The 14,198-nt window shown below is 41.3% G+C and overlaps 1 protein-coding gene across 1 annotated transcript in view; it reads left to right on the forward strand.

Annotated features, from left to right (window-relative positions):
• Nucleotides 1-14,198, forward strand: part of LOC121320485 (AF4/FMR2 family member 1-like) — a 55,359-nt gene that overhangs the window by 15,304 nt on the left and 25,857 nt on the right. The window contains exon 2 of the mRNA XM_041258852.1: nt 5,529-5,649. Within this exon, the coding sequence (XP_041114786.1) occupies nt 5,529-5,649 (121 nt within the window). The remainder of the gene's footprint in view (nt 1-5,528; nt 5,650-14,198) is intronic.

The following is a 14,198-nucleotide window of genomic DNA, read 5'->3' on the forward strand; positions in this document are numbered from 1 at the left end:
CCTTATGCAACATTTGTTGTATTGCTAAAATTATATACTGTTTTTTGCTCCCAGTGTAATGTTACTACCCAGGAATTATCAATGCAACTGTAGCCTGAATTCTGAATACACACAATGTCAGAGCTAACCTCTACTGTAGATTATTTGAATTGCATATATTAAATCTTGGTATAGAAAATGGCACATTAGATATTACAATAAAGTTTCCTTATGTGATTTCCAGATTTGCAGTGTGTCCTTGGCTTTTTAACATCTGTGCCTAATCCACACAAAACCTAAGAACAGGCCTATAAGGACACACAGATCCACTAGGAATGTGATCCACGGGCCTTTGGTTTACTCAAAATGAGGTTTTGGTGCCTCTACAAATCTGGTGGTGTGGTTCAGTGCGACCCTCCAACCGTGGATCTTTGTACCGTGTTGAATCCAGGAGGAAGTGCCTCATCTTGAACCACTGGAGCCTCCTCAGAATATTCCTCCCGGAGAAGCCACCAGGACCAGGGCTGTCAGGCAACAGACCATTGACATGGATTTTGCCTAAACGTATTTGTAGTGTTGTCAGAATCCCCCCCCCCACACACACACTATATGCATAATGTACTCTTTTTCCCCCTTCACACATTTGTATGCATATGCAATGTTCTTAATGCTGTAAGGTGGCTACTTCTAGTCATGTTGTGTTTATTTGGGAGTCAATCCAAGAGTACCAGAGAATGCATTATTAGAGGAATTCACTGAACAATTAATTATAAACATTGTGTATTGGGTTAAGGAGTTTGATCATAGTTTTTAAAGCTTAATAAATATATTAATGAAGTGTTACATACATGGTATACATGTATAATAACTACAATTACAAACATATATGGAACATATTTACAGCCTACAATCGTACATACGTAATTTATTTTTTGTCATTATAAAATAAATTCCAACCAAGCCCACATAGAGGGCTTACCCCCAGCCCCACCAAAAAAAGATTGCAAAATGCACATTAAGAGTTGTATATAGTGAGCTGTGGCAAAATACCCCCTTGCAAATAAGGGTACATAACTAGTATTTATTTATTTATTTTAATCTGGTACCCACACACCAGATAATTGTAAATCAGCATTTTATATGTGACATGTTCTTAAACGTACATTCTGGATGACAACGTGCTAAATTTTAAATTGTTTACAAATTATACACATGATATTCCCATTATTTTTTTCTTTCCATTTGGCAGGTGTGAGAGCTGTCTCCCTGTATTCTAGTAGATTCCATAACAGTGAATTATGCTTCCAGTCGTTTTTTTATATCTTGTTTTAACATGCATTTACATTATTGATTTCTCCTTTTGAGACAGGAAGTGATGTACGTAAAGTTATTAATAGACGTTAAATACTATGGCACTACTATTGATTCTGTGTCGGTAAAAAGAGACAAAATTAGTCAATGTACTCAAATTTAGTTTGGGTTTTTCAATGTTACTAATGGCTACCGCTAAATATGCAATGTTTATACATACACGCATGCATATATGTGGTTTAATTACCATTATATATCGTAAGTAACCCATATTTTACTGTAAAGGTTATGTATTTAATCACACGCAGATCAATGTAATGTAAAGCATTATTCAAATGCTGGGGGCACAGTAGAATGTACAGATCAGTACTAAACAGTACATTTCTAATAAGATAGTGGAAATCCTTTAAGCAAATAATGTACCGTATAACTGGAAATTTTGGCTGGTATTACATTTGCAGATTTGCTACCTTGGTAGATTTTGATGGTTTTTGAATTGGCATTTATCACTTGGCACGTTCACAAAGAAAAATGTGAGTTTTGTATTTCTATTTTTAATTAAAGAAAACATGTTTACTTTATCAAATGTGTCTGCTAAAACAGGGTCTACTCTACAGTAACTAGTTATAGCATCTACAGTGTCACTGCAGCAACTTGGAGAACAACAAAGGCGGCCTTCTAAAACAGAGTTACAATATTTATCATTCTTAGATGGCCCTTCAATTAAGATCTCAGTAATTGGATAGGATTACTAACTGCAGTACACTTTAACAATGGGCATTTGCTAAGTAGAATAATCGCAGCCTCATGTAGTAATTGTAGGACAGTATTACACATGTGAAAACTTAAACAACAAAGCCGAAACTAAAACGCTTTAAATTTAAAACTGGTTAAATATCTAGCAAACACTGGCAAAATCAGCTTTTTATATACGGTGCAGAACTAATTTATTTGAACGTATTGTTTAAGGACTGCGATAGTAGGATTTACACGTATTGACAATAACAATCCAAAGCAGCTTTGATTCATTGTTACAGATTTTCTTCTTGCAGTCTTACATAAACAATTTTGGCTGCCACTTAATTAACCCCTTGTAAAATAATAATAGTAATAAAAAAAATAAAAAAAAACACAAAACCTTAACCTACAGGTACCACAGTAGCAGGCGCAGTTTATACAACCTCGGAGTTGCTGATCACATCACAAATTCCAAATTTCCTAAATCCATTGATGGAAATGTCCGGTCTGTTAATTTTTTTTTTTAAGCAATTGGATTCATCACTCACTGCCATTTTCATATATTCACTTTGACATCTGACACATTCTTTCCCTTGCCCAGCATGCACTTCTGTGCTGCATACCTCCAGTCTGCCAGAAGGCGGGATCGCACGCTGTATGTGTGCAACACTCTGATTGCTGGAAGTATTATTGATGATCCAATCCAAACTGCCAATAAAGGCTCAATAAATTCTATTCCAAAATATCCCGTTATGTATGGTATGTCAAAGAAAGTATTAAAGATTGGCAAATTTTTTTTAAGCATTTCACTTAAAACCGGACATTAGGGCGTTTTGGGTTTTTAATTCCTGCCATCTGGACACCGATGCCAATTCCCGGACTGTCCAGGTCAAACCTAGACAGGTGGCAACCCTAGCTAAACTACAGTGTTCTATAATGTTGTTCTGCAGTGACTATCCAATAAAATGAACCCCTTTGTGCCGTTTGCCATGTTGACAGAACTCTGAAACCACTTGTGGTACTAACCTCATATTTACACTTCTATGAACACGACATGCTTAATGTGTGAGTGCTCTTGACACTGATCTCTGATCCAAAATGGCTGCCTGTGGCAATGTTGCCCCACCCTGTGTGTATTTCTTTGTTATATGTTGCGTGTGGTGTGTTAATGTTAGTGTATTATAGTTGGTACACGGGATGTAATATGGTTTCTGAGCACGAGTGTTTAAAATGTATATTTGTATTTAGGCACGAGGATTGCACAGCACTTCACGTGCAGGTAAAATGTTTGTGAGCATGGGAATTGCACTAAGTAAATTCACGTGCAGTTGTACCGAGACTCCAGTTGAATGATTGATTAGCGATCGAGTCTTGGTACAACTGTATAAAAGCAGCATGTTTTCACTCAGTCGGGGTTGTGTGTTCGGTGAGTGGAGAACGGGTGTGGAGAGGAGGTAAAAACTAAAATAAGCAATAACAATTGTTACCACGTGCTGGAGAACCACCATGGTACTTGTTTGTGTCTGTTTGTCCCCTTTTATTTTTCTGTATTTAATAAACCGCGCAGCAGCTCATTCATTTCACTCGCCATATCCCCTTGCAGTGCAGTGTGTGTTCATTTCTGGTCTGACCTCACCACACACGTCATCCTGTTACATGTGGTGTAAGAACTGGGACAACAAAAATGGAAAACTGGGTCTGGGAAGACCGCTGCAATGAGCTGGAGGACCTCCTCGTTGGCCTCGAATCAAGGCTGATGCCTTGCCTGTGGGAAGTTCGGGCACAAGGTAGTGCGTCGTCCCTACCAAGAGGAAGAGGAGGAACCAGCCCAGGAGGAAGGAGGCAGAGAAGAAGAAAGGTGAGGAGAAAGCAGAAGGAGCCAAGGCGGTGCACTATGGGCATGAGGACGAGGACTGCCCAGAACAGGAGCCAGAGGATGAGGATCCCAGTTGTCCTACTCCTGAGGGGGAGGAGCCAGAACATCCAGCGCCCAGAAGGGGGGGAACAGAGGCGTTTACAGCCCACAAAGGGGGAGTCGGTGCGTCCTCGGCCCCAGAAGGGGAAGGCAGAGCGTCCACAGCCCAAGACTCCACCAGCACAGGAAGAATTCCTGCTGTTCCCACCTCCACCAGCAGAGGGAGAATGCCTGCTGGTTTCACCTCCACCGGCGTGGGAGGAATACCTGCCATTGCCGTTGGCTCTCAAGTGTCCAGCATTGGTGGGAGAAGCCCCACCAAAGGAAGAGCAGCATCAGCCCCCTGCAAGGGAGGGAGAGCTGCACCAGCCCCCTGCAACAGCGGGATACTACACGTCGCTCCCACCTGCGTCGCCAGGAGACTACACACCACTCCCACCTGCGTCGCAGGGAGACTACACGCCGCTCCCACCTGATAGAAGCTGTAAACCCCATGACAGAGGTGATTGGCTGGGTCCATCGGGACCACTGAGAGACAGACCAGTCCAGATTGGCCTGGGACAGTGCAGAGTGGTGCTCTTTTTGCTTGCGGTATAGGCATGAAAGCAAATTGCCCAGAACTAGACTGGGACACAAACTTAGTGGGAAAAGGCAGAGGTTCAGAGCAAGCCAGAACAGCTGCTGTCCCAATCTGGTGCCTATAAGTTAGCTGCCTCAACCCGTGCTCCCAGACAACCGATCTTTGTGTCTCGACTTCTGTCCCAGGTCACTGCCCCATGTACCACCCTGGGTCATTCCCCTGGTGGACCAGACCTGTTCTGCTCTCTCTGGTGGACCAGACACCGCTGCACTGTCACCGAGACTTGCACCTCTGCCTGCAGCTGCAGCCGGCCGGTGACCAACTTGCTCTCTGGGAGTCCCATTCATACCTCCTATACCACCCTCAAATGGAAAGACGCATAAAAGTAGAAAAACCAATCTTTGTTTTAAGGTGTTTAAATGGTTTTTGGTGTGTGTGTGTGTGTGTGTGTGTGTGACCATTCCTTAGTGATTTACTGCCTCTGATTTTGACAGGAAGTTAGAGATAGAAGTCTCCTTTTTATTTCCAGAATGGATTATGAGTCAATAGCTTGTTAAGACTAGGGTTAAAAGATCAGTTGTTTGTGTAGTGTTGGAGACGGAAGTACCCAGCGACTGTGTGGACTTTGAACATCTGTATCTATTACAAAATGCATTTGCGATCAAAATAATTGTCATGTGTGGGAAAGACCGTTAACACAAAAATGTGAAACATATTGAAGATTTTATCCCCGCCTGGACTATATGTAATTCTAATTATAAGCAATTTCTAATTACTAACTGGCATCCAGCACAGATTAAAATATAGTGTTTGTAATTACCAGTTAGCTACATGAAGGAAATGTTAGTGTCAGGAGACCTCTGCTTCTTTATGTGTTTGATTGGATCAGAAAATTGTGTGATTCATCTGCCAGCTGCAGTCCCTGGGAGTCACATTGACCCCTGTTGATCGATTTGCATTTTGTTCATTTTTTTGGTTGTTGTTTTCTTTTGCCTTCTGCCACAGCCTATACAAACAAGACCGAAACACAATGAGGAGGAGGGAGCAGGAGAGGAGATCCCAGGAGTCCCAGCAGGATGAGGAAAGCTTTAATGTTGATTACCCTCTCTTCGGAGAGCCATACAAGGTACATGTGAGGAACAAAGTCCGTCTCTGCAAATGAAGACTCTGGTTCTGTACAATTAGTTTCAAGGACGATATGCCAGACCTATATAAATTATGTTTTGTGTCTAAGGTTAATTGCACCACATATCAACATATTCAAAGTAAAAACAAATCTTATCCAAGCGGGACCCAAGGTTCTTAAATAACTGAAATACATTGTAGTGTTGCAGGGAAATAAAGGCAGGCTCACACAGATATTGCCAGTTCTTGAATGCAGCAGTTTATTAACCAAGGACTCTACACTTAACAGGTAAAACATGCTGCTATACCAGCCAATGGTACAGCTACAGCTGAGCAGCGTAGTGCTACTGAGATTGAGAAAATAATAAAAGAAAATCCAAAACGCACTGTTCTGGCCATGTACTATAGCCAACTAAATGCAGTCTCTGGTTTCTTTCTTGGTTCTCTTTGCTCTGCTTCTCTAAGGCTCCCTTTTTACTGTTTCTTCTCCAGTTCTGCTCTTCAGCTCTCTTTCATCTCAGCAGCCCACTACTTATGCCCCCCCCCCCCACACACATCCAGGCCACGTCCCTAGTGCACCAGCCATCAATACCAAACATACACGACTTCCCGCGCTTGAGCCCTTGATTGTTGCAACATCTTATCTTGATTTGTGAGAACAATGTTGCAACTGGGTCCACTTGGTCCAAGCTTCTGATTGGTGGCAGTTCTCCTGTCTCTGATGTCCCTGAACACCTACTGCAATTGAACCTTTGACTCTGGGTCACAGAACCTTCCCTAGCGCTGTTACAGCAGACCCAGGGTCAGTATACAGCTCCCCCCTTAAAGTCCCTCATCTCTGAGGGGACAGACAAAGTCCAGAAATCGACATGTGGATCTGTGTTGGCATCAGGGTCTGTCAAGTCCAGGTGGTGGGGGATTGTCAGGCAGGGCAGGGCCAGAGTTGAAGGGTGGCGGAGCAGGACTGTCGGGTAAGGGGGGGTAGTTGCTACCATACAGGCTGCACCTGGTCCCCTCTACTATAGGAAGCGAATCAATCCCAGTGGAGTACCACCCGCCATCCTCCGGGTGGAAGCTGGATCCTATATACGACCTCCCAGATGCACTCTAGAACCCTGCAAGGTCCTAGCCAGTGGCTGTCTAGCTTGGGGAAGAAGCCCCGCTTCAATTGGGAGCTGTTCACCCAGACCAGCTCCCCCGCTATGAAGTGCCTCCCTCGTGCCCTGGTGTTGTAGTTTGTTGTCTTCCGGCAGCCCACAGCCTGCAACTGGTTCCTGTTGAAGCCGTGGGCCACCTCCAAGTGGTCCTGTAGCAGCCTGGCATACTCCAGTCCGGGTGATTCAGCGAAGTGGCGCAGTGGCCGGCTGAACACTATCTCGGCAGGGGTGCGAAGTTTTCAGCACAACATCTAGAGCGCGGGGGATGCAGGAGGTGGTCCTGTACTGCAGATCAGGAGGACAGTGCTGGCGAAGTCCTGGACAAAGCAGCGATAGTAGGAGGCCAGGCCCAGGAATCCTCAGAGTCACTTTTGGTTGGTGGGGGTGGGCCACTCTCGAACAGCAGTCACCTTGTCAGGTTTGGTGCTTATGCCTTCTCTCCCAACCCGGTGGCCCAGGAAGATGACCTCCTGCCTCATGAAGCGGCACTTGCCTAGGTGCAGCTTGAGTCTAGCCGCGGTCACTCGCTGTAGCACTCTCCACAGGAAGCCAAGGCTGGCCTGGAAGGATGCCTCCGTGCACCAGCATGTTATCCAGGTAGATTAGGCATTCTTGGGAGGGGATGCTATCCACACCCTTCTCCGTGAACTGTTTGAAGGTTACTGAGGTGTTGCCATCCCCAAACGGCATTACACGGAACTGCCAGAGTCCCCTGCCTGTCAAAGGCAGTCTTTTCGCTGGTGCAAGGCCTACCTGCCAGTAGCCGCTCTTGAAGTCTAACAACTAGAACCACATAGACCCTGCTACCAGGTCCAGGGACTCACTGATGTGGGGGTAAGAGTCCTCTCTCCGTCCTTCTTGAGGACCATCACAACTGGCAATGTCCAGGGGCTGTCTGATGGCTCAATTAGGCCCGGTTCCCACATTGCCCTTAGTACCTTCTCCAGTCATTACCATGTATTTTTACTTGAAACACATGAGATATGGTTCAATTTAATAATTATTTTATGTCTTGGGTTCCACTAAATGCTTCAACAGGCAAAGAAAAGACTGTTTGAAAATTTAAAAATGGTTTATTCAGAAGTTACAAAAGCTGCTAATCCAAGATACAAGCAAAACGTATTTGAGTTCCCTCCCTTTCTATTGTCGTGATTCAAAGACTTAACAATTAAAGCAAAAATCTGTTCAGTGATCCACAGGTTTAGTGCAGAGCCAATTCCTGCATTTAAGTTCTATTAAAACAAACACACGACAGGGAAGGGTTCACCTTTACTGACCTCTTGCTGCAGGAACATTTGCAGCTATATTGATTCAGCCTCTTCAAAACAAGAGTTTGCCAAAAAAAAAAAAAAATTAACAGCAGTAGTCAAAGAGTTAAATTCTGAGACTTGCAGATAAATCATCTGACATTTCAATCTTTAACATCTGTCGTTAAACATTAAAACGTCAGCTGCTTCCTGAGTATGATTTCCAAAACTAATGCAAATACCCGGTTAGCCAGTGTTTAGGACTGATTTACTTTTTGTTTTTAATTAACTCTGTTCCGTCATAGGTGTGTGCACTTTCGATGAAAAATAATTAAACTGTCATATTACCTTGGTATATTTTCAAATATCCAGTGGACCCTTGAGCCAATTCAATCGGATATGTAGGGCTTTACAATTTCAGGGTTTATTTTTGATCACGTGATGTCCCTTTTGAATGTATTGAGCTGATTCTGTTTCCTAATTAAACCCAGAAAAAGCTGTTCATTACAAAACAATTTAACTTGTTTTTAGCTTCATATCTTTACTGAGGTTGATTGTTTCCCTTAATTGTTCATCACTGATCCTTATTGCACTTCATTCTTGCAGTCGCCTAGTTTATGGTTGTGCTTTTGGGAGGTAAAGACTTAGAAAATAGAAACCAAAAAGTTCAAGCCCTACTCTGCCCTATTCTGTACTCACAACACACAATCGCATACAATTTAAGTGTACTGATGCCTACAGAATTTGAGTATTGAAAGTTTTTGTCAAGAGACACTTTTTATTGCAGGTCAAATGTCATTACACCTATTTCAATCAGTCAGTCAATCTTTATATTATATAGCGCTGTGACAGAGATCAAATGATTCTTGGTGTTAGATCTCCCTCCCGACCTGTGAGAGCACTATGCAAAAAGAACAGAGTACCCTTACTCAAATGGCATGACAATTTATTCCTTAGGGTAGGTGGAAGTCGGTCATTTAGGAAGGGGACCGAGCTACGGGACCCAAGCTCAGTGACTCGGACGGGAGACAGTGAGGCATCCTAGGATTGGAGGAGCGGATGCGCTCTTTAACCTAATGGTCATCATCATTGTTTGTTTTTTGTCCACACCTCATGCATCTGTATCTGCTCCTCATTTTGCCACAAGCGCCTTTCATAGTAGACCACCATCACAAAACTCTTTACAAGAGCAGTAACAAAAACAATGCATAATACATTAAATACAGTGAAAAACAATGCATAATACATTATACAAGGCTAAACAGTGAATAACAATGCATAATACATTAAATACAAGGGTAAGATGTGAAAATTCTAGAACATTGTTGATACATAGGTTATATAGAATCATGAGTAAGATTCAGTTAAAAAAAAGTTAGTAGCAAAGACACAACAGCTAAATAGATATCAGGCTTTAAAAGCATGGAAAGCAAGGTCTTGAGTTGATTTGAAGCAAGCGACGGTGGGAGCATCATGCGGGAGAGTGTTCCAGAGTCAGAGACATGAAGCTAAACATGGTTTTACCACATGCTACTTTCGTTGCAGTATCAATTGGTGTGAAATACTTTTAATTGTGTTTTATACAAATTAGAGAGGGGGAATTATCGGATTCAGTTTTGCAACAATTATGTTTGCATATCTGTTCCTTCTTCAGTTGAAGCAGAGTGTAATGTGATTATTGGAGTTTCATTACACTCCTCGTTACCTCGCACAATCTCGGTTACTGTTCGGCTTTGTATCATATCATAAAAATGATTTTCAAAGTTAATAGCGTCATAGAACCAATAAATATCAGTAAAATATTTATTCTTAAATAAATAAAAACAAGATAGTGTTTGAAAATAAAGGAGTAAACATGATGTAGTTGTTTTTAGTGCACTGAGACCTGGTCCCTGCCTTCAGGGATGCTCACTATTGGTATAAACGCATTAATTATGGAAGGAAAGAACCAGAACCTTTAATTTTAGGAGACCGTTCACATCTGCAAAACCAGTTTTTTAAAAATGCAAATTTTAGCTGCAGACATTAGACATTAAAAAATAAATAAATAAATAAATACCTATTAGAAATGTGTTTTAATGACTTTTTATCTCATTCGGCGACAAGCAAAGGGGACGAACTGTCAAACCGCATCAAGAGCACATTAGGCAATTACGATGAAATGAAGGACCTTGTTAACTGACAAATCCAAACAGAGCCATCTTGTTGGTATTCCCAAGACTGGGATCCTACAGACGCTTGTAGCTTCATCTGATGACCAGTTTGGTTCTGTGGAATGGCAGATTCAGAAGGCTGGGATGCGGTGGACCAAGAATGGTCCCACCACTCGGACCACTAGCCAGCAGCCATCAAAAAAGAACATTAGCAGACGGCGGAAAACGCCCAAAACACCAGGAACCTCAGAGGACTATGTCCGAAGTCCTAAACATGTCAGAAAGGCACCCTCCACACAAAAATATTTATTCTTAAATAACTCTACCTCTAAGCCAATTGTGCTGCCGCAGCAGAAACCCACTGCCTATGTGAGGCCAATGGACGGCCAAGACCAGGCCGCTGATGAGTCTCCAATGCTGAAATCTTCTTCAGAGCAGGAAGCCCAGAATAAGAAGATTTACCCTACAGCAAAAAAAGTACAAAGTCTAAAATATCTAAGCTGACCATTCCCAAACAGGGAGAGGTAAGTAGATATTTATCTGTGATTAGACTGTATTGTGTTTCTACAATATACTGCACTTTCAGATACCAGACTGCAGTGGGCTGTGGTATTTCTGGGAGTTTTAGTCAGACAGAAGTCCTAAAATATACCGGTGTGTGTGTGTGTGTATAATATATATATATATATATATATATATATATATATATATATATATATATATATATATATATACACACACACACATGTGTGTGTAACAAATTAATGCACTTACCCGTCACACACGATTTCTGACTCCGCCACAAGTTTTGTGATACAAAGCCCATCTATTCAGTGTTACAATTTATTTGAATATCTGTCACAGCCCACGTTTTCTTTTTTTTGTTGTTTGATTTTTCTCTGCATGCCAAATCCAGTGTGAAGCAGTTTCTATTAATTAATAGGTACAAATAGGAAATCTACCCGCTACCAAACCACGCCCCAGTCTTGAGCTGTCTTTACAGAGGTAACACAGAATTCTCCTGTCAGGACACTGCACTCTGAGTATCATATTGTTAATAAAACAATTAATCATCCTCTCCCAACACCGAAACCCTGACGTTAAGGTCAATTTCCTATACTACAGCCGTAACGCATCTAAAGTAGTTCATGTTTGGCAATGAACAAGCGTTTTTGTTACTTTAAAAAAAAAAAAAAAAAAATTAAAAAATTTACTGGCGGTGCTGACTTCCTCAGTTGTCCTGTTAAGGAACATGTCCTGGTATCTGTGTAAGCAATGCCAGTCTTGACTGCTCATAAATATGAATGACAGTGGCAATTTCTTTATATTTTATCATTAATTATATCTTTGTTGTATTTTACTGTATTTTCTTTATTTTACTGTTTGTGTTTTTTGTGGGGTTTTTTTGCAGTAAATAGTGAGACCCCTGTGCAGTAGCGCTTCCTCCAGTTTCACCTGACAAATGCAGCCAAAACAAAGAGAAGAGACAATCTATGGCAATGCAGTTGATCATTAAACAGTCTTAGATACTATGATCTATTATTTTAAAATCTGTGACCTTTAGTTGCTTTTGTTCATTTTCATTTGCAAGTCAACTGACATTAGGGTCTTATCGAGCTATATATTGTGCAAGTTTGAATACTGACTTTGGATACTGTTTTAATTCTGAAAACTGCGTTGTTGTGTATGGTGGTGTTTTTAAATCTTTTGCAAAATTGCATTAACTTTTTTTGCAGTTCTGTGCATGGGTAACTTTTTGATTTCATTTTGCTATTGGGTCGTTAACAGGGAATTTTACATACTGCTACAATACAGTATCAGATTTATAACTACTGTAATCACGTGTCATCTCTTTTGGCAAGTGATATTTTCAAAATCATATCATTATGAATTAAAATACTACTTCTGTTGAAAATATAGTACTGTACCAACACAACCAATACAGTATGTCTAAATGGAAGCCTACTTATGTTACAGAGTCGGATATTTGAGTGCTGACTATTGTCTATACTACTCTTTTCCACACATTAGCTTTTTGAAAGCTTTGGGGTGCCTGAAATGTATCCACGATGAGTATGCATGACAGATCCTCTGTTCATATGCCACAACTGTCAGGCACATTGCTCTCACATAACTGTGTGTTTGTGCAGGAGAATGTTGCTACTGAGATTTTTTTTGTAGCTCTGAATTTTCAATACCTGACTATTTTTGTTACTCACTTGCTTGAAAGTATGTAAATGTCAAGAAGCAAAATAATGAGGATTTTTTTTTTTCAAAATAAAGTGGTTACACTCATTCAAGCACTGCTGACAGGTGAACATATGTTGATTATTGGATAAAGGCATCTTCTAAATGTCTACTATAATAATAAGAGATTGCAGACACCTTTGCTGCTCTAAATCAGGCTTCCAGATTGAAAACACCTCAGTTCCTTTCATCTTTACTTTGATTGACATGTGGCAAACAAAGGAACCGAGAGTGATTGTTGGAGCAGGCAGACAGCTTATCTTGAGAGGCTAAGAAACCTACACTGTCTAAAGTGAGTAACATTACTCCTTGTAATCATGGAAATATAAAAAAAAAAGTTTGCTAAACACTCCCATGCAATAATCAAAATCAATGAACATCAATGAGAAAATAATAAAGATGGCCGGGAAGCAACAATTACTTCTTGTAATTTGTATTGCATCGTAAAGATCAGGGACCGTATACAGCAGCACAGCACAGATGAGACATGGTGTTGCTCTTTACTATGCAATAAAAACTGTTAAAAAAAATGTTATTTCTATGTGCCCCTTGAGAGTCAAATGGTTGCATTTTCTAATAACATTTACAGTAAAAATGCATATTGAAAATTATGCATAATAATAATAATAATAATAGTAGTGTGGATCCATTATACTTACAAATCCTGAAGAGGCTCCATTCCATCTTCAAATGCTGCTTCACAGACACTGAATTAGCGCTCTCCAACCCAGAAACGCACAGCTAGTCGATCGGAGTTGTTTATGAACCGTGAGGTACTAGACACATTGCGAAGGGAATATCTCAGCAGTGAAATGACAAATTCCTTCGCTGTTTGATGGTAGGAAAACAACGTTTCTGATGGTCAGATTTTTTTTGCTGTTTTGCTTTTGTAATAATATTACAGATGATTTTTTAAATATAATGTGTAATTGCAGTACAATGTTCTGCCCACGGAACAGGGGGGTGTAAGAGGTTAAAGCAACTAGTCTTTTGTGAAGTACTCTCCATTCTCATATATGTTTTCGTTCCTATGTCGTTAACCATGTTATCCAACGTTGAGTCATCTTCTGCCCCGCTCTCTCACAGACTCTAGGGATATTTTTCTCTTTAATTTCTTAGAAGCGTTTGGCGAGTGTCTCCAGCATCCTGTTTACCTTAAAGAAAACATAGAGCTGGATACTGCCGACAAGAGGACTTGCCAGCCCCGATGGGGTCTCTCTCCTCCTGTCAGCTGTCTCTCCATACTGTCACAAGGTCTTTCCCTTGTTGCCAGCTGCACTATTCACAGCAATCACTGGACATATCCAAATCTTCATGATTTCCATTACATGAGGGTAGATGTTAAAACTTCATGCTGATTTGAACTCTGCTGTCACCAAGATAAGCATCAACTAAGACATATCTTTACAGTAAATCTAATGTGATTCATCTGCATCTCCATCCATTTGCGTTGCTTTCCATCTGATGTAGATATTCTTCTGTCTGGTGTTGATGGCTGAAGTATAATGCTGGCTCCAGGGATCAGCCACAGTGCAGTCTCCCCAACGCAGCAGCATGACAACCATCTGGATTGAGCTAAGTAGGGTACATCTCTGGGGTCTTCAAGTGGGCACTTTCCATCCTCTGTGTTTCGTCGACTAGCCCACTACACCTCAAGAGGGCTCGACAGTGATTCTGGTGTCCCAGCATCGCCCCACTCCATCCTCCACTCAACGTCATCATTGCTTTCTTCCTATTATGCTTGAG

The sequence above is a fragment of the Polyodon spathula genome, chromosome 9 (assembly GCF_017654505.1).
Source record: "Polyodon spathula isolate WHYD16114869_AA chromosome 9, ASM1765450v1, whole genome shotgun sequence".
NCBI classification, from domain to species: domain Eukaryota; kingdom Metazoa; phylum Chordata; class Actinopteri; order Acipenseriformes; family Polyodontidae; genus Polyodon; species Polyodon spathula.